The sequence below is a fragment of the Squalius cephalus genome (genome assembly GCF_949319135.1).
Source record: "Squalius cephalus genome assembly, chromosome: 5".
Taxonomy (NCBI): domain Eukaryota; kingdom Metazoa; phylum Chordata; class Actinopteri; order Cypriniformes; family Leuciscidae; genus Squalius; species Squalius cephalus.
In genome coordinates, this window is record NC_137126.1 from 38,001,113 (window position 1) to 38,028,103 (window position 26,991).

Sequence of the window (26,991 nt, forward strand, 5' to 3'; positions counted from 1 at the left end):
GTCCATCGGATTGCCAGACAGAGAAGCGTGATTCGTCACTCCAGAGAACACGTCTCCACTGCTCTAGAGTCCAGTGGCAGCGTGCTTTACACCACTGCATCCGACGCTTTGCATTGCACTTGGTGATGTGAGGCTTGGATGTAGCTGCTCGACCATGGAAACCCATTCCATGAAGCTCTCTACGCACTGTTCTTAGACTAATCTGAAGTCCACTCGAAGTTTGGAGGTCTGTAGCTATTGACTCTGCAGAAAAGTGGTGACTTCTGCGCACTTTGCGCCTCAGCATCCGCTGACCCCGCTCTGTGATTTTACATGGCCTACCACTCCGTGGCTGAGTTGCTGTGGTTCCCAATTGCTTCCACTTTGTTATAATACCACTAACAGTTGACCGTGGAATATTTACTCTGGATATACTATCAAGGTACCACGCTTGAATTCACTGAGCTTCAGAGAGCGACCAATTCTTTCACAAATGTTTGTAGAAGCAGTCTGCATGTCTAGGTGCTTGATTTTAAGATTGAATTTTTAAGAACTGTGGCCATGAAAGTGATTGGAACCCAATACTTGTACACTATATATTTTTTTTACTGTCAAATTTCCCGCAGCCCCCAGTTTGAAAACCCCTGCACTAGCATATCTCAAATATAACATTTAAAGCTACAAAGCTCTAGTTTTGATACCATGCAGTTTAATTTCATTCTTGTGCAAACCATTGGCCCAAAATATAACAAGCACCCAGGGTATCATACAGATTCTGTTATTCACATTATACAATCCTTGCCTCTAGTTTCCTCTTAAACCAAATCCTGCAGTTAATTTTAAGGTTTAATTGCTTCTGAAAGCTAATCTGTCAGTTTCTTCAGAAATATTCCAGTTCAAACCTCTATTTTCTGGGTGTGTGCATTTCTAAAACATGTGCCTATCCCTTTAAATCGGAAGCAGCTATGCTACAGTGACACGTGTGTGTCCTTTCCTCTGCTCTCACTCAGCTGTTTGAAATGATGACAGATGCCTTACAGACACTGTAGACACACAGTCAAGATATCTCCCATTGAACCTTCAGGTTTCCCTTTTGACCTCTGTAATGACACAATCCACCTCTCAAATTAATCTGGCCAGTATCTTTCTCAGTGCACATGTAACATACACACATCTTCCTTTCTGAATGTCCTCACACACACACACACACACACACACACACACACACACACACACACACACACACACACACACACACACACACACACACACACACACACACACACACACACACACACACACACACACAAACACACACACACACAACCACACACATTGTGTGGCATCTGCCCAACACTACTGCTGAGACTGTGACCTCCAATGCCTCAGCATCCCTGTGGTTGTTTTCTAAACCAATCTGTTCTCTTTTCCTTACTGTCCCCTAACACACACACACACCCACACCCTCCTGCCCCCGCGGTGCAGCTAAACGTCCCTAGTGACACTGAAAAATGTTTCCTCTTTTTCTTTCCTTTCCTTTACACCTATCACTCCCTTTCTCTTTTTCCTTGCCCTTTACGAGGTGTGTTTCTCCTACAGTATTTCTATCTCCCTTTGTAGCCAACATTCCATCCTTATGCCTCGTCTTTTCCTTTCTCTCTCTCTCTCTCCTCCGTCTCTGCCACCCCCCTTTGCCTTCATCATCTACCACCCCCTCCCTTTTTTTCCCTGTCTCTCTCTCGTTCTCACTGCCTCTCCCTCTTTCTTGTTCTCACTCCCTCCCTCACTCTGAGGCACTGCAGTAAAGTGTGTTGATAGGATTGAGGTGGTTTTCTCTGCGCTGAGAGAGAGAGAGAGAGAGAGAGAGAGAGAGAGAGACTGCAGCATGCTGCATTGCAATCACACTAGAGCACATGAGAATCTGCCCACAAAAGCACACGTGTGTATCCATTCAGCCGTCGGATCCTCCGCAGCACGATGTTTGTGAGTGCGTGAGCTCATTCAAAGAGGGTAACTTGTGTCTTTACGTGTCTAAATCTGCTATCCACCCCCCCACCCCCCGACATACACGCACATCGGCAACTCCTCCCACTCCTCCGACGAACCCCCATCCACCCAGGTCGACAGCAGGACGGCGTAGCGATTCTGGACGCAGCGCTGAAACCAGAGCTTCGCCCTGACGCGGACGTATACAGACAGGCAAAGACGCGCCATTTGGTCCTTGTCTCGCCTGAGGGATTATCATGCAGTGTTTTTATGCAGGAAACTGCTGGAGTCATTGCCGCTGAAGATTCTCTAGGAGACTGAACGCTTTTGGTGGGTGTCTGTCCTGTGTGTGCGTGCGTACCGGTTGTTTTTTCTGAGCCGTTGGACTGACGCACGGATACTGCAGCAGAACTGCAGGGGCCTGGACGCTAACCTGGAGGACATGAAGACCCAGTGGATCCCCCACCCCTAAGCACCAGAACCCACTGCTGCTGCACATTCTGCTGAGGTGCTGCTCTCTCCTCTGCTCTGGAGATTTTTGGGAAGTGTCTGTGTTGGTGGTGGAGGGGAACAGGTTTTTCGGGGTGCTGCAATGTTGCATTGCTATTGAATATACGGGGCCTAGTGCTGTGTGTGTGTAAATGATGGCTAAAAGATTGTGACAGAGTGTGTCTGTGTCGTAGCTGTCTGCTGACTGCTCTGTGCATGTGTGTATGGTATAGCTGAGCAGAGCTCCCAGAGGCCGATAGGATGCTGACAGCTCGCGATGGAGCTCGAGATGAAGCTCAGAAGCTGCACAGGAAATGGATGAAGCACCAGGCCTTCATGGCTGAACTGGCCCGCAACAAAGAATGGCTTGCCAAGATTGAACAGGTGAGTTCAGTTTTTTTTTTTTCATGTAGATGCTACTTACACAAGGTGCTTTTCATGTAACTCCATGGGCTCCAATACTTTTCAACACATTGGCCAATTTATACATGACCACAGTTTCTTTATAAATTTATATAAATATATAAGAATAAAAATATAAGGACGTGTATTCACTGCCACTCAAAGGTTTAGGGTCAGTAAGGTTTAAACAAAGAAAAAAGAAATTAAAACTTTTATTCAGCAAGGATGCATTAAATTCATCAAAAGTAGCAGTAAAGACACATAAGATTTATTTTCAAATAAATTCTGTTCTTTTAAATTTTCTATTCATCAAAGATTTGTTTTTAAAATGTATTAAACAAAAATATGTAATATGTAACAAAAATATCAAGCAGCACAACTGTTTTCAACACTGATAAAAAAAAATTATAATAGAATTGTTTATCATGCACCAAATCAGCTTGTTAGAATGATTTCTGAAGGATCACGTGACACTGAAAACTGGAGTAATTTCTGCTGAAAATTCAGCTTTACCATCACAGGAATAAATTATATTTTTAAATATTTTAAAACAGAAAATATATATTTTAAGTAATACTGTTTCACAATATTAGTTTTTACTGTATTTTTGATCAAATAAATGCAGACTTGATGAGCATAAGAAAATTGGATTACAATATTTAGATAATAAATATAAATGCTTGTCAGACCTTACCTTTACTCTGGGATGTATGGAAATTAATACAGAGCCAAGAGGGATTGTGGGTAAAAAGCAGATTGCATAAGAAGTATGACAGAAAAAATAAGACTTGTGTTAAGGATGAGTGAAGATTTATTGAGGATAGATTCAGGATTTGCTAAGATTGGGTTAAGGACAGATTGAGGATCTGTTAAGGACATATTCAGGAATGGTTGAGAATAAATTGAGGAAAGATTCGGTTTTGTTTGTGGATAGGTCGAGGACAGATTTAACATTGGTTGTGGATTAGTTGAGGGCATTTGGTCCTGATTGAGGATGTATTGAGAAAATATTATTTGATTCAAGATGAGCTGAAGACAGCACAATTTCTTGAAGGGCATTTTCTCACCTTTATTAATGAAAATGTCTTAATCTTAAAATTAATGGTTATCCACATTTCATACTGAAAATTATAATGTTGTGATGCTTCTTACATTCACTTAAGCATTTGACATTGAAAACGACTGTTCATTTTAGCTTTTAGTGTCAAGCTCAAGCTGATATTCTCACCAAAAAAAAAAAAACATTAGTGGTGTAAACGAGAAGAAACATTGGTGGTGATAATGGTCATGGAATGCTTGATAGTGGAAATGAAGCGCAGTAGTGGATAGACAAGGCCAGTGGAAAAGAAGGATCCTCTGCTGTCCTTAAGATCATGATGCAACCACACTGTCTTTACATCTACATGTATATTCACATCTTATTTTTAATATCAGTTGCTATTAAATGCTGTATAGCATGTTAAATTACATGCTCTGTTTCAGTTAGTCTATGGTGCTTTATGATGCCCTGCAATACAATATTTGATCACAGATGACCTGTTCTTATCTGGTACATGCTGTCCTGAAAGATTGCTTATCATGACCTGATACACAACAGTACATCCTGGTGCATCTGATTGGTCATGGTTGGGTTTTAAATGGCACTGTGAAGTGTCTGAAACCATACGGCATCTTGTGGGATGGCGGGGACTTTAATATGATTAGTATGTAAGTCAGTCTAAAGGTATAATGGGTATTAGTAAGATATCTCCTAGTATTGCTGATCACAGAAAATAGCAAGGAACCATGTGACATGGTGCATCGTGTGTTGCTGTATGACTGCATAGATGCTGCTACTGCTACTTCTTTTTTCATGCTGACAGTGGGTGAAAAGCTGATGTACAGGCATGAGCTGAATGTTTCCCAAATTATAAATTGTCTCAAAAGTATGTACAAAACCAAGAGTTACCAAAATATGAATCCATTAAATGCTGATATTTCAGGTCCATGGTTTGGCGTGTGTGTGTGTGTGTGTGTGTTTTTGTGGTAGATGTACATGCTGTGTGGACAAAGATGAAAGCATGTAGTGTTGGTCAAAGCAAGGTTGGCCAGAAGATCTAAACATAAGTGAAGAAGCTTTGCTACAAAGGTTTTTCTGTCTTGATTGAATAGTGTGTTTGTATGTGGTAAACAATCTAACTATGCCCAGAAATTTCAGATGTGTTTTGCTGCATAGATGATTTGATGAATAATAACTCAAATACCTTGTTGATTCTTCACTGTGTGCTTGTGGTGGATTTGTGTCACATGTTTGAATTACAGTACTCTGAATAGTTTATTAGATGTTGTGGGCCTGCTATATTTCTGTTTTGGCCTTGTTTTCTCTTCTCATATTTCTTTCCATTTATTACTATTGAAGTTTGCTGCTATTTACAGTTCACCAAGGAATAGATGATGTAAGATGCTAAACTCTGTAGCCTTTAGGCTGACTGTACTACTTTGTAATAATTAAGCTAATCTTTATTCAAGCTGATTTTAAATGTCACTTGTGTTTATTTTCTGGTACTTATGTGTCAGAGCTTGCCTAGAGGAGCAGCCCTTTTACAGGAATTATTAAAGTCAACAATCAGTTTTCAGGCAGCAATCAGACTGGTTTATGCCCTTACAAATATTTTCATGAGGCAAAAAAACTTCTGTTAATAGAGATATTTTTTAATGTATGGGACATATGACTGGGAAATATAGCCAAAATATGACATCTAATATGACAATATATAAAATATATTGATGATGATATATTTTAATATGAATATATTAAAATATTCAACGCAATAAATGCAGCATCCGTTTTTTTTTCTGTCATCCTTTGGATGCGCTACAGTAGGCTACATGATCACGGTATCTTTCATTCTAGTGCTATTAAACCATTCAAGTGTGAAAAGACGCGCTGTCTGTGAAGCAGCTTTCTGTGAACAAACAAACGAAACACACACTGAATGCCGCTTCAGACAGCGTGCCTGTGCCACTTTAAGTTCTCTTTCGCGCTCGAACGGACAAAAACACAAGTTATGTCAAAATTCCCGTTTGTTGAGTATCCTCATAAGCACAGTCTTAAATGGGTAGAAAACCCCCCAGATATATATTAAAGGCACAGCTAAATGTGACATTTATTACAATTGGTGTACAATTTATGTGAAGACTGTTTTAAGCTCACTTAATAACGTTTTTTATTATAGTAAATTTATAGTATTTTTTAAAGCCTAATTTAATGTTAAAATTGATTGCTTTCAGTTATACTGTAATGTTGAATGGCTTTAATTAATGACTAAAATTGAGAAAAAAATCTATTTAATAGAGACATCAGTATCAGTACTTGGAGATTCAATGTGAAAGAAATACAATATAAAAATATATTAAAAACTTTAATGTTAGGTGCGATTAATCGCGATTAATTACTGAAAAATATGTGATTAATTAGTTATTTTTTTAACCGATTGACAGCACTACTTTATAACCTTATAAAACACAAATATAATATTACATATAATAAATATTACATGTTATATTTCTAATGCAACTGCAACTTTCTAATCCAGTACAATGAGACTTAAAGGGATAGTTCACCCATTAATTACTCATCCTCAAACCATCCTAGGTGTATATGACTATCTTCTTTCAGACAAACACAATCGGAGTTATATTCAAAAATATCCTGGCTCTTCCAAGCTTTATAATGGTAGTAAATGGCGGTCCTGATTTTGAAGTCCAAAAAAGTGCATACATCCATCATAAAAGTATACGACTGTATGGATTAATAAAGGCCTTCTGAACCAAACCAATGATTTTTGTAAGAAAAATATCCATAATTTAAACTTTATCAACTAAAATAACTAGCTTCCGGCAGATTGCCTACACAAGTCGACTTACTCCAAAAGAGTAACCACTGATGCGATGTAGGAGTATCGTAAGCTTTGACGCCTCTTGCGGTTCAAACAAATAGGGCTGGTCAACAAACTCAAGCTCCTCTTCTCTTAAACCAAAATCCTCCAACAGTTCTCTTTAAAAATTCTCATTTTAGGCTTCTAATTTGTAACTGGTGTTTTGTTTTGCTCTGTCCTCAATACATCATGCGCCAGAGGTCAGAGGTCACTCTTTGTCCATAAATTGATGCGTACGGCCGTCTGTCGGAACTCGGAAGCCAGTTATTTTAGTTTATAAAGTTTAAAATATGGATATTTTTCTTACACAAATGCATCGCTTCGCTTCAGAAGGCCTTTATTAACCGGAGCCGTGTGGAGTACTTTTATGATGGATGGATGGATGCGCTTTTCAGGACAGCCATTCACTGCCATTTTAAAGCTTGGAAGAGCAATGATATATTTTTAATATAACTCCGATTGCATTTGTCTGAAAGAAGAAAGTCATATACACCTAAGATGGCTTGAGGGTAAGTAAATCATGGGGTAATTTTACATTTTGGATGAACTATCCCTTTGAGTGAACATTGCTATTAAAACATCTTTGTCTTAACTCTCCTTACTCGCAAGAAAGGATTGCTAGTCTACTAGTGTAAGGACACTTTCTGTAAGAAATGTAATTTGCAAATAAAAAGCACATTCAAATCCTCACTGTATTCACTGTTTCTATGTCATGTAAATTGTTATCAATAGCAAAGTCATTGTGAATATACTGTGAATATTCAATGGGTCACCCAGCCCTAATGTAATCTGGATCAGTGTCATATCATGGGTTGCGAACGCTAATGTCATAGTATGAGATAATATCTTCAATTATAATAAATGGCATGGTTCTTTCTGCTCTTGATCCGTAAATGCCAGTGGAAATCAGTAGCTTCTTGGCTACTCTATGTGGGTGTGAGTCACTCACATGTATCTCCAGGCCTTTTGTGAAACTTGTGATTAATGTTGTTCTGGTACTGCCAACGTTTTCAAAGCTCAGTTCGGCCGATTTCAGTAGACCATATCAAACATGCAAACCTATCTCATGAGTGAAATAGCTTTTGATAATCTGAATTCTGCAGTGAATTAGATTCACCAGCAGATGCAAGGGAATACATATATATGATGAATATTCTGTGTTATTCTGTGTAAGTTTTTGTCTGAACGCATTGTGCATTTGACTTTGAATTGTCAGACGTTTGCTTGTTCTGTTCAATTTGAAGACGGAGAGTCTAATTCTGCTTTCTGTGCAATCTGGAACATGCTTCCTTTTCTCTCTCTGTTCTTCAGGATTTTGTTTCAGGACTACAGCTGTGTCAGAACTCTTGGATCTATTTTACAGTTATACAGGTCATTTTAGAATTTAGAATTCTGGCATTTTATTCTGTAGATTTCTAGATGTCTCATTTTAATAATGATCCAATGTTTTTGAAAAAATAAACAAATCTAAAAGGAATATGATTGGTTCAAATAAAAAAATTATATTCGATGATGTTGAAATTTTTCATTAATATTCAACAAATCAATTGCTGTTTGAGCTGTGTGAGTTGAAGCTGAAGAGTGAATGAACAACGATAAACTGAAGCGCTGTCTATATATATATATATCAGTGTTTCCAGGATATAACAGGATTTTGTGAAACTGTGGTGGGTGGATCTCGCTCCATCTAAGGGGGTCCGGGGGCATGCCTCCCTGTAAGAACATTTTGTACATTTCAAAGTTTTACTGTATATATATATATATATATATATATGTAGGTAGGTGTAATGGTACACTGAGTTCAGGGTTCGGTACGTACCTCGGTTTTGGGGTCATGGTTTGATACAAGTTCGGTACATTTACATGTCACCCGAGGCTTCCCATTTCCAGGATACGCATTTCATTACTGGACTGTAGTGAGACTTACACAACATAAATCAGCACAATGCCAAATAATTTTGTCTCGTTATAAACAACTCAAAATACTCATTTATTGTCATACAGATAAGCGCAAGACATCATTCGAAACTGTAAAGGTTTTTATTTGTGTACACTCACAAAAAAATACCATTGTGCTTTTGTAAAATAAAGAAAACAAACAGGACGCTGCTTTCTGCCATCCTGGTTTCCTTTTCGTGAAGCTTGTGGAGCGCGTCACAAAAAATAATCGTAACTTAGCGTATAGACCTTATTCAGAGCAGCGCCAGACAGGTATTAAAGCGAGGCTGCGAGGGATAGACTTACCTTGTTTTCAATGGCATCTGCTTGGAAAGATATTTTTGCAGTGTTCAAAAACACATTAAAAAACAGTACAACCCACTGAAGAGATATATGTCTATCCCTCACAGCCTCTCTTTCATTCCCGTTAAAAATCAAAGATGGCGCTGCTGTGAATAAGACCTATAGGCTACTAGCAAGCTCCTGCGTGCCATCTGAACTGTTTTGGGTTGGTGGTGCATAGATTGTCTCTTCTTCTTCTGCTCTTTTTCCTGTTGTGGCGGTTAGCAAACAGCGTTGCATTACCGCGCAAGCCACCTTCTTGATTAGAGTGTGGATCGCCTGAGACTGACTGTATTCGTCGTCTGACTGTATGCACTGAACCGTGATGTCCATACCGTGGCGGTTCGAGATGAATACATGTACCGTTACACCCCTAATATATACAGTATAGATAATAAACTCAATATTACAAATTACATTTGCACAAATTAGCTTGACTGTGCAAGTCAGAATTTGCAACTCCCATTGTAAATGCGCTCTTATCAAAAACTGCACAAAAGGGCAACTGAAGCACAAATAATCTACAAAGTTCTATTACAAGAATGTTCTGATTATACTGTTATGTAAATGACAGACTGGCACGGCTTGCACTTTATTGTATTTTCATTAATTTTTTTTTTTTTTTTTTAAAGTCACCCAATCATCGTTTTTTTATGATCAATCACTGCTGTCACTTTCAAGTACTTGGGTACTTGTGCCCATACCTAAACCAAATGTTTTAATTTTTTACTATTGAATTGTGAACTAAATCCACAGAATTTAAGAAACATGATAAAACATTATTATAAGCTTAATTATCTCAAATTCATAAGTTCACAAGTTTCATACTATCCTTAATCATTCCTCAGAATTTGTTCAAATCTAATCTCTTGAATGTAGAATCTCTTGAGACCTGAGAAACAGTAGAAGCAATGACACCATGTCCCGCTGTGATTAGAGAACTTTTTTGGAAAAGATCCCGCCCCCTCCCCTTCCCCCACTTCCAGACTCACTCAGCTCAGCTCAGACAGCTGGACCAATCACGGGACATGATGATGTCTTTAGAGCGTACATTAGGTGTGTTCAACTTAAAGCGATGCTGAGTTTAGAGAACAGACGGCTCTGTATGCTTTCAAATCGCTCTATCTATCTATCTATCTATCTATCTATCTATCTATCTATCTATCTATCTATCTGTCTGTCTGTCTGTCTGTCTGTCTGTCTGTCTGTCTGTCTGTCTGTCTGTCTGTCTGTCTGTCTGTCTGTCTGTCTATCTTGTCTGTCTGCAACCAGTCAGACCTCCCCAGCAACCAGCTCAATCACCCAGTGCTGATCCCCTGCAACGCTTAGCAATCAGCTAGAAAATTCTAGCAGCCAGCTAAGACACCCTAGCAATGCCTAGCAACCAGCCAGGACACCTTAGCAGCTCCCAGCAACAAGCTAGAACAATCTAGCAATGCTTAGCAATAGTCAGAACTCCCCAGCAACCAGCTCAAACACCTTAGCAACCAGCCAGATCACCTTAACAACACTTAGCAACCAGCCAGAAAATTCTAGCAGCCAGCTAAGACACCCTAGCAATACGTAACAACCAGTCAGAATACCTTAGCATCCAGCTAGAACCATCTATCTAGTTTTTCATTCCATCTTCATACTCATTCCCTTCTCCTTCATCTTTGTGTTTTCCATCGAAACATCCCATTTTTCCTGTTTCTTTCTCTGCTCCCTCTGTCTTTTTGTTTCTCCCCGTTTCTATCTGTCTTTGTGTTTCTCCATCTGTTTCTGTGCCTTCTCTCTCTCCTTCTCTCACACACTCTGCAGTACAGGGGAGCAGGCGACTTGTGCCAAAAGGAGAAATGCTGCACTGCATTATGAAACACAAATGCACACACGTATGGACACGCACACGTGTACACACACACACAGTGACGGCTCTGTGACGGAAAGAGGGATGTAGATCGTTTTGAAAAGAGATTCAGAAGTGAATTTAATTTCATGTGTCACTGCAGGGAAGAATGAACCTTTACACACTGATGCAGAGAGAGAGAGAGAGAGAGAGAGAGAGAGAGAGAGAGAGAGAGAGAGAGAGAGAGAGAGAGAGAGAGAGAGAGAGAGTGAGTGTGTATGCGTGTATGTATATGTATATGTATATGTGTGTGTGTGTGTGTGCGCCCGCCCTATTTTAAGAGGCTGGACTTCAGCCATGGCTCTGAAGAGACAGATACTCTCTTTACTTTGATCTCTTTCCATCTTACACATACACACTCAGGCAAGGATGATGGTTGAGGGCCAGAGCAGTAACAAGTCCATGGATTATGTTACATTTGTGTGTGTAGGAGGGCGAGGAGCTGATCCAGGAACAGCCTGAGTTGCGATCGGTGGTGGAGGTAAAGTTGAAGGAAATCAGAGAGTGCTGGTCTCACCTGGAGAACACCACCAAAGTCAAGGCTCGCCAGCTCTTTGAAACCCAGAACCACCGCACTATCGACCTCCCCACCAACAACCTCAGCGACCTGGACCAGCATCTCAACGTCATACAGGAGCAGCCGCCCACACTAAGCTCCGCCCAGACCACTCAACCCACCCTCCTTCAGCCCCGCCCCACTTTCAGCCAGCAGCTCCAGAGGATACAAGTGAGACCAGAAACAGCCACTAAATGATATTTCTTGATTTGGCAAATTGCAGGTTCATTTGTAATTTCACTTTATCCTCATCTCTTAGTCGTTGGAAGCCCAAATGCAGCTTTATCATGGTGTTGGCGAAGTCAGGGGCAATACTGATCCCCGGAGACCAGAAGTAGAAGAGCAAGGGGGTGTGGTGGAGACCCGAATTGTGCGTCTTATTGAGCCTCTGAAGGAAAGGAGGCGGATCCTTCTTGCTTCAAAAGAAATGCACCAAATCACCCAGGACCTGGAGGAAGAGATTGTGAGTGTTTCTTTCTTTTCTCCATTTAGTTTGTGGTGCTTAACATTACTATTTGCTCATTGCTCATTTAAGTATTACAATTTGCATATATTGCGCTTTGGACATAATGCATATCTTAAATTATTCTGCTTGTTATGTAGTGAAGTTATTACTTTTCTAAGCAATAGAAGAGCAGAAAAAGGTCAAAAAATGTCCAGCTTAATAATCACTTAGTTACTCCCTAGAAAGTTAGCTATTAACTCTCAAATCCTTGCAATTGCATAAGGACATTCTAAACAAACTTAAGAACATAGGGCTGCACGATTTTGGGGAAAATCTAATTGTGATTTTTCTGATAAAAATTGTGATTGCAATTTTTAAAAAGTTCCAAGTTTGCTGTGCTTGTTTTTACTTTGGCTGTGAATATATATTTTACTGTGAAATAAAAAAAATATTATTGAAGAAAAATATAATAATTTTATTTTACAATATAACTGTAAAATTACAGTACTAAAATGATGTCTGTTTTCTTTTATTAATTTTCAAACGTTAAATGCCCAAGCTTTTATTTTGAGAAAAAGCCATTTTTATTTCAGTTTCATCATGCAACCCTATCAGAAAACCTTAACAACTGCATAGCCATCCCTTGGTAACTACTCACAAGTTCATGAAACAATTTGTATGTACTTTTACTATACCTAAAGCCCTCTATTTCTCTATTTTGTTTTTTTGTAGATATGGATTCAGGAGCGGTTACATTTGGCCTCATCTACAGAATATGGGACCAATCTGCAGAGTGTCCAGCATTTATTCAAAAACCATGAGGTGGGAGTTACAAACCTGTTGTCAGTAAAACTGTTGTCTCCTTTTCTGAACTCTGATGTTGGACACAATTCTGGGACATTCTCACACAGGTAGTGTGATAAAGAATAAAGACAATCACTGTGGGATATGCTCCGTTTTTACAATTAGTCACACTAAAGTAATGTGTTAAATTAACAGCTTGAATTTTAAGCCTGAAGTCATTATAAATGCCAAAGAATGGATGCAAAATTTCAGTCACCTACCCACATTTTTTTGGGAGAAAGTGTCCATCTAAACAATTTGAAAGTTTAGCTTTGATCACAGTAATCAAATAGTCAATGCTGCTCTTTCCTTTGATACTTTTTGCCTTGTTTTGGGATACCAACTTCTGTAACTTCTACATTGAACAATCATGTATGTTATTTGTACATTCATAAAATTATGTAAGAGGATATTTCCTGACAACATTCCGTAACTATAAGACTATAAAAGAGAGAGGAAGCGGAATAAATAACATAAATAAAATAAATAAGAGCTCTGGGAATTTATTTATCTCAGTGCTGTGTTGCAGGCCAACAGCCAAATAACATACAAATGCCTTGTGGAGTCTGTCAGTCAGTTTGGATCGATTATCAGCTACATTTATAAAGGGCCATTTACACCAAGGACGATAACTATACTGATAACTATGAGTTTTAATAATCTTTTTAATTCTCTGAGAACAGGGATGCCCACAGCAGACAAGATAACTGCAGCGTGTGCTTATAATAAATAGAATGTTATTTTTCGTTGGTATGGATGCTAATATGGTTATTGTTATAGTAATCATTCTTGGTGTGAACTTGCATTAAAAGCCAAACTATTAATTTATTATTACCTTCTTCTTGTTTTTTGATACATCATTAGTCATTTTGCAGATTTCTGGATATTGTTGTGGTTTAAGACTGAGGATATGGTCTGGTTCTCATGGCTTCCAGTGATGAATTTTGATTGATATTTCAATTGTGTGAATAATTGGACATGTAGGCGCTGCAGATGGAGATGCAGGCTCGGAGAGGGCGGGTCGAGGAGGTGCTGGACAGGGCAGAGGCCGTTGCTGCCCTGAGGACCCCAGAGGTGGAGCTTGTGCGGGAGGGGGCGGGGCACGTGAGGCAGCTTTGGGAGGTGCTCCAGGTAGAGATGGAACGTCGCACAGTGATGCTGGATGCTGTGAGTCACGCCCAGCAGTACTATACCCAGGCAGCGAAGGCCGAGTCTTGGCTCAGTGGACAGAAGCTTCAGGTCCTCAATGAGGAAAACGGAAACGTATGTACTGTACCTAAAACGCAATCCATCTATCACTTAAATCAGGGGTTTTCAAAGTGGGGTCCGGGAACTCCCAGGGGGCCGCAAGGGAGTGCTAGGGAATCTGTGGACATTAAAAAAAAATAAAAAAAATAAAAATAATAAAAAATATTAATTGTATTTAAAAATAAATGAAAGTTTGATTACAATATATTTTTTAAAATTCTAATAATAATAAAGAAAATAAAAGAGTGAATAAATAAATAATGCATCTAACAGTACAGTGCTATGAGTAAAAAGTAACAATTAACTTAATAGAAAATAGATATTTTTTAAAATAATATTTAGACATTTATTATATACATTTTTCACAATGTAAATTGGGCCTTTATGCAAGAAACTAAATAGATGCCTTTACAATTTTAGGATGGGGAACCCTCTCATGAAAATAATCATATTTTGGGGGTCCATGGAATCTAAATGATTGAAATCCCCTGACTTAATTTTTGCTGTTTTTCATACGTCATTATTCAGCATCATTTAGTTAAGGTATTATAGTGTGTTAATACACTGGCATGTGTATGTGTGTGTTTATTAAAAGTTTTCAGAATAGAGACTATAGAAGGGTTGTAAACTGTAGTTGATACATTGTGGTCTGTTTATCTTTCACTTTGTAAACCAAGACATTCTCTCTCTCTCTCTCTCTCTCTCTCTCTCTCTCTCTCTCTCTCTCTCTCTCTCTCTCTCTCTCTCTCTCTCTCTCTCTCTCTCTCTCTCTCCTCTTTGTAGGACGAGACCAGCACTCTTAGGTTACTGAAAGAGCAGTTGGCTTTAGAGCAAACAGTAGAGAATTATGCAGAGACAGTGGGCTCACTGTCCCAGCAGTGCCGTCGAATGCTTGAGTTGGGACATCCAGACAGGTAAAAGTCCAAATCAAGCATACTTCAACAAATCTCTTCCATGTTAATCTGAGTTTTTGGCCTAACTAGCCACGACAGTGGCAGGCTCTACATTTAGTCGGTTTCTTGGTTTCTATTTCTGTTGTATTGTTCTGTGTAGCCCCTCCCACAGTAAAAACTGATTGGTCCAAAATTACATAGCCAGAAGCTGCATTTTACATATCAGTCAATCACTTGTTCTGATTTGCATAATCAAATATTTGATTGCGCTGTCCATCAGGCTCTGGCATACTATACATACACTCCCGTTATTGTGGTCAGTATTTTTTGTTTTTTTAAAGAAATGAAAACTTTTATTCAATAAGTATGCATTAATTAGATCAAAAGTGACAGAAAAGACATTTAAAATGTTTCTGTTCATCAAAGAATTCTGAAAAAGAATGTATAATGGTTTCCACAAAAATATTAAACAACGCAGCTGTTTTTAATAAGAAATATTTCTTGAGCACCAAATCAGCCTATTAGAATGATTTCTGAAAGATCATGTGGCACTGAAGACTGGAGGAATGGCTAATGAAAATTCAGCTTTGCCATTACAGGAATAAATTACATTTTAAAATATATTCAATTAGAAAACATTTTGACATTTTTATAAGGATTTACAATATTACTGTTAGTACTGTTTTTGATAAAAAAAAGTAACCTTGGTGAGCATAAGATACTTCTTTTGAGAACATGAAAAAACAACCGACCACAAACTTTTAAATGGTAGATTTATCGATTTGCAATAAATGGAGTGTGGCCCTCTCTCAGAATTTAACCTCTGTCTATCTTTTTCTTTCTCTTGCTTCTATCTCAGTGAGCAAATCACCAAACAGCAGGCTCACATAGACCGGCTGTATGTGTCTCTGAAAGACCTGGTGGAACAGAGGAAAACAAAGCTGGAGCAGCAGTACTGGTTGTATCAGTTGAAGCGAGAGGTGGAGGCACTGGAGAAATGGATCTCTGAGAAGGAGGCCATTGCCAGCTCCACTGAGTTAGGCCAGGACCTGGAGCATGTTACGGTATAACCAGCTCACACTTAACTCAGGGATGTAATATACTGACTTCCAGTCTAGATGAAATCAAAATGAACCCAAAATGAATTTGCTCTTCCACTGAAAGAATTTTCCTTTCCTGCTGACGTCCCTTAGACAGGAAATAACATTAACCAATAAACAAATGGCTGCTTAGGCAGTGTTTTAAGCTACTATATAAAAAAAAAAAGTCCCGTCTTTCCCCATTGAATATTTTGTTTCACTCAGAAATGTCTCAACTTCTTCTCATCTCTGACATGTTGTTTTTGTGTTATATAATTTTCTCAGGTTCTGCAGGGCAGCTTTACTCGGTTCTCCTCTGAGACACGTGCGGTGGGTCAGAAACAGATGGATTCTGTCAATAAGATGGTGAATGAGATGATTGACTGCAGTCACTCAGATGCTGCCACCATCGCCGAGTGGAAGGACGGACTGAACGAGTCCTGGGCGGATCTTCTGGAGCTCATGGAGACCAGAGCGCAGATGCTCGCAGCTTCGTACCAGTTGCACAAGTTCTTCACTGACTGTCAGGAGGTATACAAGCACACATACAACCATAAAGCATGTTTTTTAAGCAAATTCACAGTTAATTGACATATTGAAGGATCATCAATGTATCTGTGTTTTGTAGGTGCTGGTCCAGATTGAGGGAAAGATGAGACAGCTGCCAGAGGTGAGGTCCTGTCAGGTGAGCTCGGCCAACCCTGGCACACTGCAGAGACTTCTGCACTCTTTCGAGCATTCCCTGCAGCTGCTGGTCTCGCAGGTAAGACTCACACTAACACACACTCACACAAAACAACAACACCTGTTCTGACCAGGTGCAGCCGCCACGATAAATAAGTGTTTCGGCTGGTTCGTCCTCCTGACCCAGCAAGGGGTGGTTCCCATTTCATCCAATGAGCACAATAAACACAGTTACAACCATCACAGAGTGCTGAATACTTTAAAGTAGTCATGAAACGGAGTGAAACGGCTTCTCGAACAAGAAAAAATTTAGGATGGGACTTCATATTGTCTATTGGGAATTGATTGGATTGTTGTAGTTTGCTATTGCTGTGATCTCATATGAGTGACAGGTTGTCCCGCTCTCATGCCAGTAAACAAGTAAACAACGGAGGAGAGAAGAGGGAGAGGGAAGTTATTTTGATTAAAGATTATGAGGGCACATGATTTAAATCATTTAATAATGTATATTCCTACATGTATATTCCATACAAATTCCATAAATAAATAAAAATTGTAAAAAAAAAAATCATAATTACTTTAACCAATCAGAATAAGTTAAGAGGGAAACAAGTAGCTTTTAATTCAATTAAATTTAAATGATGGTTAGTTTTAGTTTTAAGTCAAGTTTTAATAAAAGCATTTGCTTAATAACAAATACATTTGTTTTTACCTTTGCCCCCTCAGGTGCGCCAACTACAAGAAAATGCAGCTCAGCTGCGTGCAATTTACGCCGGGGAGAAGGCAGATGCCATTTTTTGCCGTGAACAGGAAGTGATGCAGGCTTGGAAAGAGCTCCTCGTTGCATGTGAGGGCAGCCGTGTGCAGGTTACCACTGTAACCGATAAGATCCAGTTCTTTGCTGTGGTGCGAGAACTGAGCATGTGGATGGATGGAATCATGGGACAGATTGGCTCAACTGACGATGCCAGGTACCAGATCATTTATAGAACTATCGGAATCATCCTGAATATACCGTTGGATTTAAATTTTAAACCAATCACGATAGACAATGTTCATCAGGATAATGTGTGTGCATGTTTCTTGTTTGTGTCTGGGCGTGGGTTTCGGTGTTGGGTGGGTCCTTGTGTACGTGTCAGGGACCTCTCTGTGCTGGAGGGCATGATGTCCCAACATCAGATTTTGAAGAGTAAGATAGATAACAAGAGCAAGAACTTTGTGCATTGTGTGGAGATGGGAAAGATGCTGCTCGCTGCACGCAACCCTGCAGCTGAAGAGGTAGACACATACTCAAACACTGAACCATTTATGTGCACACCTTAAAGGGATAGTTCACCCAAAAATTCTGTCATCATTTACTCACCCTCATGTTGTTCCAAACCTGTATGAATTTCTTTGTGAAGAATGAAGGTAATGAAGATATTTTAAAGAATGTTTGTAACCAACAAATGTTTGGTTACAAACATTCTTCAAAATATCTTCATTTGTGTAAAGCAGAACAAAGAAACTCATACAGTTTTGGAACAACATGAGGGTGATTAAATAATGACAGAATTTTCATTTAATCTCTTTAAAACATGCAAACACATACATAAAACCAGAGAAAACCAAAGAAGTACCAAAAACCTTTACTGTGTTTTAATCACTATGTATTTTAAAACTTTATTGTTAAAAAAATTTTTTTTTTAAAGTGTCACTTGATCCTTCTGAAATCATTTTAATTAAAAAAACTGAGTAGTGTAAAGATCTAAGGATATCATTTTCTTCTTTTTGTTATGTGACAGTCACATTAAATACATTTTGAAAGACATGGTTTAAAAAAAAGCCATTGTTTTGGTGCTATTCTTTCGTGGCGCACCTTTGCATTGAATACACCCATTTTGTGCCCCTGCATAAAACATGGATAATTTGCCATCCGTGCTCTGCTCATAAATGATTATAATATCTATACCCTCTGATCCAGGTAAAGGAAAAGCTGGAATATGTCATGGCAAAGCAGAAAGACCTGAATGAGCGATGGGAACAGCACTGGGAGAAGCTTCAGCAAGGTCAGTGATAACTTTGTTGTAACATCATGTCAAATGTCTGCCAGTTTAATCCTCCTTCAGAGTTATCCATAAGCTCTATTTGTGCCCTCCAGCCCAGCAGAGGCTGCAGTCTACCCAGCCAGGATTGGCAGAGCAGTCCTGGCTCACAATCAAAGAACCAATCACTCCAAACACTCGTGAGACAGGAGGCGGGACAGACGAGGTAGAGGAGCTGATTCGCCGGCATGAAGCATTCAGGAAGGCCGCAGCCACATGGAAGGACCATTTCAGCTCATTACGACAGGTCATTATGGAAACAAAGACTTATAAATTACATAAAATTAAGAACTAAACACTCATTGACTCTTTGTTTAACATTCTCTTTCTCCTCCATCTGCAGGCAGAGAAGATGAAGGAGGAACTGAACAAGCCACCTTCTACCTCCTCTCTCCTCAGCAGGCAGATGTTCCCTCTCTCCTGTCTTGTGCCCAGCTCCTCTTCCTCGTCCTCGTCCTCCTCTCTTTTCCGTAACCCTCTTCAGGACTCACTTCTGGAGTCCAAGCCTGGGCCGGACCTCATGCACGGCACAGAACACATGGTGGCACACACACTCGCTCAACGGCTCGGGTCCACCCTGAACCCCTACACGCCCATTATGAATGGCTCCTCCTACCACGGGCTAAACCAGCCATCAGGGGTTGTGGCGGAAGGGCTTTTCTACCATGGGCTAAAACAACAGGGTGTTTCAGGGTTGGATAATTCCAGCTATCAGGGGTTAAACCAACAAGTTGGTGTCTTGGGGGTGAACAGCTCCAGCTACACTGGACTAAACCAACAGGGTGTTTCAGGAGAGGATGGCTCCAGCTACCATAGCTTGAACCATTTAGGTGCTGTGGGGGTGGTAGAGCCCAAAATAGGATATGCTTGGCAACACCTGAAAGCTGACTGCTTTCAGCCCAAAATCAACCACATTCACAAAGCTGTTCCACCTTTACTGGAGGCTCACCGAGCTCAGCTCGCCAGTGGAGGAGGAGGTGTCCCAGCTCCTCCTATGGGCCTGGACCCCTCCCTGGAGATGATCCACAGCCGTTTACAAAGAGACCCCCGGGGAAGCCGCTCCGACCCGCAGATGGATCACCTGCGGCGGGAGAGAGAGTACCGGCTTGGCCGTCAGACCTCCAGCGAGCAGGAGATCCAGGCGCGACTTAACGAGCTCCCGATGATTGTTAGGCAGGAGCGTTACCGTCGAAGACTGGAGAGACAGTCGTCCAGTGAGCAGGAGGCCAGTGGTAGGCAAAGAGTACAGAAACATGACTCCAGCGATGCAGAATCTGGGAAAGAGCCGTCCGACAAGAAACCATCTGGGTGAGTGTGTATATGTGTTTGTTTGGCTATAGTTTGGTCCAAAACCTCCTTTCTGTGATGTCCTTAAAGATAAAAAGAATTCATAAATGAAGTAAAGGAAATGTATATTTTTTAAATTCTAAAATGCATTAGCTTTTAGAGTGTGTTTAGGGTTTGGGTTAATGTTAAAGATCCCCACGAGGAGAGTAAAACCAAAAACCAAAAAAAAAGTCAGCCAACAGTTTCAATGAAGCTTAATAAACAAACCAAGTAATGAGCAGTGCTGTAATTGTTAACTATAACTATTAAAAAAAAATTTTTTGTTTATTGAAATAAAGTGGGAATAAAATAAAGTATATAAATATTAGATGGAAAACTAAAATTAGAAATGTTTCCTTGGCAATTAACTGAAATAAAATAAAAATTACTACAACTAAAACTGAAAATAATAAAACTGACAAAAGCACATAACAAAATTACAAAAACTTAAACGGAAAAAATATATAAAAACAAATGCTAAACCAAATATAAATATTTCTATAAAAATGTGTACAAAATACTGAATAATGAAATATAAATGATAATGAAAATCTAAAAAAGCTGAAAGTTTGCAGTGAGGGTTATGTCTATGGTAAAGATTTAGAAACTATAATGTCTATGGTTAAAATTTAGAAACTATAATTAGTTCAATATAAAAGCATAGAAGTCAATAGAAAGTCCCTACCATGAAAAAATAACAAATCTGTGAATGTGTGTGTTCTTATCTGTATATGGGTATCTAACTTCTAAGTTGGCTTTCTCATCTTTTTTAGGGAGAAGCGTTCCACTATGGCTGAGATTGTTGAGCAAGTGCAGGAGAGAGAAGCTTGCCATGTATGTGTCATGTGTCTGTACTGAATTTAATATTTGTCATAAATTTAATTCACATCATACATCACATTCCCCATCACCTTTTTAATGCGTCCTCTAAACAATTAGTAATACACTACGTTTAAAAGTTTGGGGTTGGTAAGATTTGTTATTTTTTGAAAGAAGCCTTTTCCAAGGCTCGCCTTTGAATACATTTTCAAATGTAATTTATTTATTTAATGGCAAATCTGATTTTATTAACAGCCGTTACTCCAGTCTTCAGTGTCACATGATCCTTCAGAAATAAATTCTAATATGTTGATTTGATGCTCAAGAAACAATTCTCAATATTATCAATGTATTGGATCCCTGCTGAATAAAAGTATTAATTGCTTTATAAAAAACTTGCTGACCCCAAACTGATTGGTAGTGTATGTTCAGGTGTTTCTCTTTACTTTTAAATCAGTCCACACACCACTGATTTAATGGTTTAGGGGTTTTGTTCCATTTGTATCATTCAAAGTCGAAATAAGAGTAGACTTACTGCAGGTACAGTGCCTCTGGAGTATCTTGGTCTTGCTCGAGGGCACAGTGGTGATAGAGCAGAATTGTGATCTCAGCTCAGACTCTTAAGTATCTTTATACATTTAATTAGTTAGGTAAGATTGATCTTATGCAAACTTTGATTTAGCTGTATGCAGATATAAGTGAAAGTTGTGGTACAGTATGTGCATATATTTTTATAAGCAAAGAAAGCACTTGAATGTCATGCAAAACACACCTAATTTTCATATACACACATTCAGTATCAACAAACGGTTCGTACATGCACAAAGAATATCTTCTTTTTCAGGCGAAGGGAGAGGCGTACAGACCATCCAGTAGCCTCTCTGCACCAGGGAGCCGTCTGGATCGCCCTCGAGCTCGTGACCGCCCCAAACCACGGCGAAGACCTCGTCCAAAAGAACCCGAAGAGCCACGGAGGTCCCGTTCTGCGCCCGCTCAGGGTGCCCCATCCACACCTCAGCCTCCTACCCACACTGTCTCACACGAGGGCTTCTTGTACAGGAAACACGAAGAGGAGGGGAAAGAGAGGAGCCCAAACAGGTTTGTTTCTTACTAGCTGCTAATGACTAGTAACTGATTGCAATGTCCTCAAATGATCTTTAGCTTTATTCATGATTTTTTTCTGATCATTATAATCTTATGAATAATCTAAATGCTTTTCATCGCTACTGCTAATACACAGGAAATCATGTTACCTAGCTATTAGCTAATTATGTTAATTCTATCCACAAATAACACTGTGTTCAGAATAGCATGCATATTGTTAGATAGTAAACAAACACAGTCTGCAAGTATGAATTACATTAATTGATGTACATTAAATTGTTGCTGCATGACCTTCAACCTGCAACTCTAAAAGCTAGAGGTAGATTACATTCTGGTACAGTTAATGATGTATATTGAATGAGCTCTCACTGAATATGACGAATTCAGTGTGATATTAACCCTTTTTACATACTTAAAATATACTACGTGCAGTATAGGGTTACGTTTATATACGGCATACTGAGGTTCATTTCAAATGTAATATGAATTGTCAAAGATGTAATATTCAAGATTGTGGGACCAAATTTATTTTTATGTCATTTAAAACCCATATAGATCAACCGTTGTTCTGAATATTGGGGACTTGGTGTCAGTGGTGGTCATGGCCCTGTGAATAGTAGTAATGCTTGTCTGATAATAACAATACTAAATGCCTTGATATGGCCTAATAACTCACTAAGTTATTTCTAACCTTTTGCACCTCCTGCAGCAAGTCGTGGGTTAATATGTTCTGCGTACTCAAACAAGGGGAGATCGGTTTCTACAAGGACGCACGACACAAGACCACACCCTTCAACGATGAGCCACTTCTCAACCTGGCCATCTGCGAATTTGACACTACCAACGGATACAAAAAGAAGAAGAATGTCTTCATTCTCAGGTACAACTGATCTTTAATAATGCTGCTTTGCCTGCTAATCTACAAAAAACAATGGCAAACAACTATGCAGGAAATGCACTTTCAGTAAGCATTCCATTAAAGACCTGTTTTTGTGTTGATTTATTTTCTATTGAAACAGAAAGATATGGGGCAGGACATACTGAAGGACTGACTTAATGTTTTTTTTTGTTTTTTTTAGGCTTTATTACACTACTTTTCAAAAGTTAGAAAAAATCTTATTTCAGCAGGGACGCATTAAATTGATTAAAATTGACAGTAAAGACATTTATATTTTTACCAATTATTTCTATTTCAAATAAATGCTGTTCTTTTGAACTTTTTATTCTTTCTACAGAATCTTGGGGAAAATGTTGCACAGTTTACACAAAAATATTAAGCAACATAATTGTTTTCAACAATGATAATAATAATAAGAAATGTTTATAGAGCAGCACATTAGAATGATTTCTGAAGAATCATGTGTCACTGAAGACTGGAGTAATGATGATGAAAATTCAGCTTTGCATTACAGGAATAAATTACATTTTACATTTTGTAGTGTACAGTACCGTATGTCAAAGCCACAAACTCTTAACTTCATGTGATCTTCACCTTTTAACACCTTTTCCATATATTTATGTGTTTCTTATTTTCAGGACCACTGCTGAAGGGGACTACATCTTCCTGGCTAAGGATGAGGTAAAGACAAAGCCCCATCTGAGTGAAAAAGATCAGGGTATTTTGTCCATTGTGGCCCTATTACAAGTGTGTGTATGTTCTGTCTCGCAGGAGGATCTGAAAGGTTGGGTCAACAGTATCAACGCAAGCCTGAAAGAGATCGAGGACATTGCCAAGTGGGAGAAAGCCACAAACTCCTCAACTGACCCTGACAAATCAGAGCGCAAGGAGCGTTCTGAAGGGGCGGAGCCATTGGAGGGGGCGGAGAGATCAGAGAGGTCAGAGAAGTCTGAGCGTTCAGACCGATCAGATAAAATAGAGGCATCGGACAAAAGCTCAGAAAAGAGGGACGCATCTGAGAAAGAGAGAGGAGATAGAGGTGAAAGGGAGGAGAGAGAGAGGGGCGAAGGAGGAGACCGGGCTTCTAGGGGTTCCAGGGGTTCCAGCACTTCGGGAAAAAGCAAATGACTCATCTCTCGACACGTTTATTTACTCATCCATCCCTCCATCTTTCCAGAGAGAAGACAGGACTTGCATTTCTCTGTCTCTGTCGCTCTGTTTGTCCTGACAGCCTGATTCCAGGACAGATGTAATTGATTATGTCCCTTGAATGTGTCGATGTGTGTCTGTGTGCGTGTGCCAATGTGTCGAAGAGAACGTCTGTGAAAGAATCAGTATATGAACGTATCCCAGCATCAGAGGGCCCGTTCAGCCGCCCTGCTCGACTCTCACAGAAAAGGCACTTTAGATTATTGAGGATGACTATAGCCCTTAATATTTTAGAAGCGTTTTCTTGAAGCAATATATTGTATGTAGTAACCGATGCCGCTTGTTTTAGCTGCTCTGCTCTGCTCTTCTAAGCGAGTGCGAGAGAGAGAGAGAGAGAGAGAGAGAGAAAGTGACAGAGAGGACTTTCCGAGAGAGAAATCTGGTGCGGTATTAAGATCGACATCCTTACACAGCCCCACACATGCATACGCACACGCACGGTGCATTATGGGAAAATGTTCGGTATGGAACACCATTCTCTCACCTGAGGCCGCACACGTCTTCCACCTGCTGCTCGTAGTAATGGTTTTAATCATGTGAGACGCTTCACAGTGCTGAGGCGAGCGTGATTCAGTCCAAACTACACTCGACGAAGTCTCAGTCACAATACGTGAATATAATGTGGCAGTGTGTGTGTGTGAATACAGCTCCAACCAGAAGGAGCTCAAATGTACTATGTATAATCTCATTGATCGTATTTATTAGGTTATCGTGATACGAATTTAAAGTGCAAGGTTATTCTTCCCTGAACTAAGAGGAAGTACGATCAAACACCCCCCTGTACGTGTACAAATATGCTGCTTTTTATCATCTCTGCCCCCTTACATCACTCTTTGATTGTAAAATTAGTACACATAAAATAGGGTGTCTGTGATTTTGTCATGCTATAAAGAAAAAGATTGTATATATATATATTTGTATATATACTAGTAAACGAGATTTACTTCTATGAACTGCAGCGTCTAATTACAAAAAAAAAATATATCATTTTTATCAACTTATGAAAATGTAACATGTTAAAAGTTGTTTTAAAGTGCCCCTGGCTGAATTTAGACGGTAAACATGCGCGTTAGCCGCCTTTTCCGAGATCTCTTGCATATGGAAACGCAACTTTTACTGTTTACGGTTTGTTTTTTGGCCAGGGCGAAAGATCAGGATTCTTGTAAAAAAGAAAAATGACCATTAAAATACTCATCCGAAACTGTTTTGTGTTTAATTTAGGTGTTAAGAGAACTGTCTCTTGACAGCAGTTGCAATTAATATTGACAAAGACAATGATATTCCCCCTAAAATAGTTCAAATATATATGTGCAAATTATATTTACACAGATATGATACAAACAAAAATATCAAAGTAAACAAATCATTTTGGTGAGGTCAAGCTTTTCCTCTCTGGCTCTGTTTTCACCACACAAATCTTATCTTCTAAGCTTTAACTCTAACTGGCCTCACTGTCTATGCAACAAACTAGTCCTGTGAATCTAAATCTGTGAATAATCACATTCATAATCCAACACTGTCAACAAACCTCTGCTTAGAAGATCAACAACATTAGGACTCATCTGATGGATTTTTGTGACAGTTTTTTCTCACTGTGGGTGCCTTATGAATGCATGTAATAAGCAGATGCAGGCACTTCCTCCAGTATTATGTTCCAGATAAAACATGCATTTATGAATTAAATTAGTTTTGATCACAGAAAGCATTGCTTACAGACACTTGACCCCTGTTCGGATCCAGTTAAACATGCAATATTGCTGTCACATGACACAAAACAGCCCCTTATGACAGCAGAAAACAGCCATGCCCACTCCAGACTGGCTTAGACTTAGTGTGATGGAATCAAATCTGGTTCTGATTGGATGCGTCTTTGATTATAATGTCATAGAAACTGCATAAATGGGGACTACACTTGTTTTGCACTATGTATCTGTGACTGATAAATGTGATTGAATGAATGTCTGTATGTCTCTGTCTAATCTTTGCTGAAGCAAACTCACTCCTGACAACCAGTCAACCAACTCCCCCTCCCAAAGCATAGCCAAAAACTATTTCAAATCATCTGACTTCACTTTCGGACTCTTCTACATATCCAACATTTGTTTCAGAGTGACCTTGACTATGGTCTACCTGCAAAAAGCACAATTTCTCCCCAAACAACAATCTGGAGTATTAAAAGACACTGGATGCTGTCCTTCACCATGACCCCTGCATTTCCTAAAGTTGCCACATGAGGTCAGTGTTGCAAAGTCATTGCAGTGCTAAAATATCTTATTTGAACTCTTTGATTTTTTTTTTAACCCAGAAACGTTGACAGACAGGGTCATATTACACTGAATATTTATCTGTGATTTTTAGACCGTGTGGTCAGTTTTTGGTTTGCCAAGCCTTTCTTTTTTTCTTTAGCAGTGCTACTCGCTTATCTCCCCAGCTTGACCTCACCAGCAAGTCTATATTTTAATTCATTTCTGAAAGAATGAAAAAAAAGAAGAAAAAAAAATTCACGCCCTAAAATAGACAGAGAGATTGTGGGTTGCCCTTCTTCATTCAAAGTCAGTTGTTTCACACATTAAATTAAAGAAAAACTATTAAGTTGCATGAAAGAGAATATAGAGGTGATTTCTATGCAACAGCTGTGCATGTTTATCAAAAGGGTTTCAATCTTCAGCAAAGCACTGGGTTTGGATGATGATGATGATGATGATGATAGAGATGGAGAAATGAGTGGAATGAGCAGATCACTTGTATAGCTGAAATGAGACATTAAATCATTTATGTACTGATATCTGCACTACTTCATAAATACAGGTTGTATATATCAGTGTGCTGTGGTGTTTTGATTTTGGTGACTTTGTCTTATTTGCA

General features: G+C 39.2%; 1 protein-coding gene across 2 annotated transcripts; it reads left to right on the plus strand.

Moving 5' to 3' along the window:
- The first annotated feature begins 1,816 nt into the window (after positions 1-1,816).
- Positions 1,817-26,985, plus strand: sptbn4a (spectrin, beta, non-erythrocytic 4a). 2 transcript variants are annotated; one of them, XM_079873030.1, is made up of 20 exons: positions 1,817-2,473; positions 2,688-2,838; positions 11,369-11,665; positions 11,754-11,957; positions 12,672-12,761; positions 13,767-14,045; positions 14,814-14,944; positions 15,783-15,987; positions 16,288-16,533; positions 16,631-16,765; positions 17,413-17,657; positions 17,826-17,964; positions 18,650-18,734; positions 18,827-19,017; positions 19,114-20,078; positions 20,870-20,930; positions 21,760-22,013; positions 22,729-22,899; positions 23,556-23,598; positions 23,689-26,985. In XM_079873030.1, exons 2-20 carry the CDS (start codon positions 2,716-2,718, stop codon positions 24,043-24,045), a joined length of 4,221 nt encoding a protein of 1,406 aa, XP_079729156.1. In that variant the 5' UTR covers positions 1,817-2,473; positions 2,688-2,715; the 3' UTR covers positions 24,046-26,985. The 2 variants fall into 2 exon arrangements, with proteins under 2 accessions (XP_079729156.1, XP_079729157.1); XM_079873031.1 differs by lacking the exon at positions 1,817-2,473 and having other exon boundaries at positions 2,501-2,838.
- The last annotated feature ends 6 nt before the right edge of the window (positions 26,986-26,991 follow it).

Bases quoted from the DNA above. Each gene is read 5' to 3' on its own strand.
- sptbn4a (XM_079873030.1), top strand. From the start codon at position 2,716: ATGCTGACAGCTCGCGATGGAGCTCGAGATGAAGCTCAGAAGCTGCAC. The intron at 14,945-15,782 runs GTAAAAGTCCAA...CTTCTATCTCAG, and splicing joins GAGTTGGGACATCCAGACAG to TGAGCAAATCACCAAACAGC. The intron at 16,766-17,412 runs GTAAGACTCACA...TTGCCCCCTCAG, and splicing joins TGCAGCTGCTGGTCTCGCAG to GTGCGCCAACTACAAGAAAA.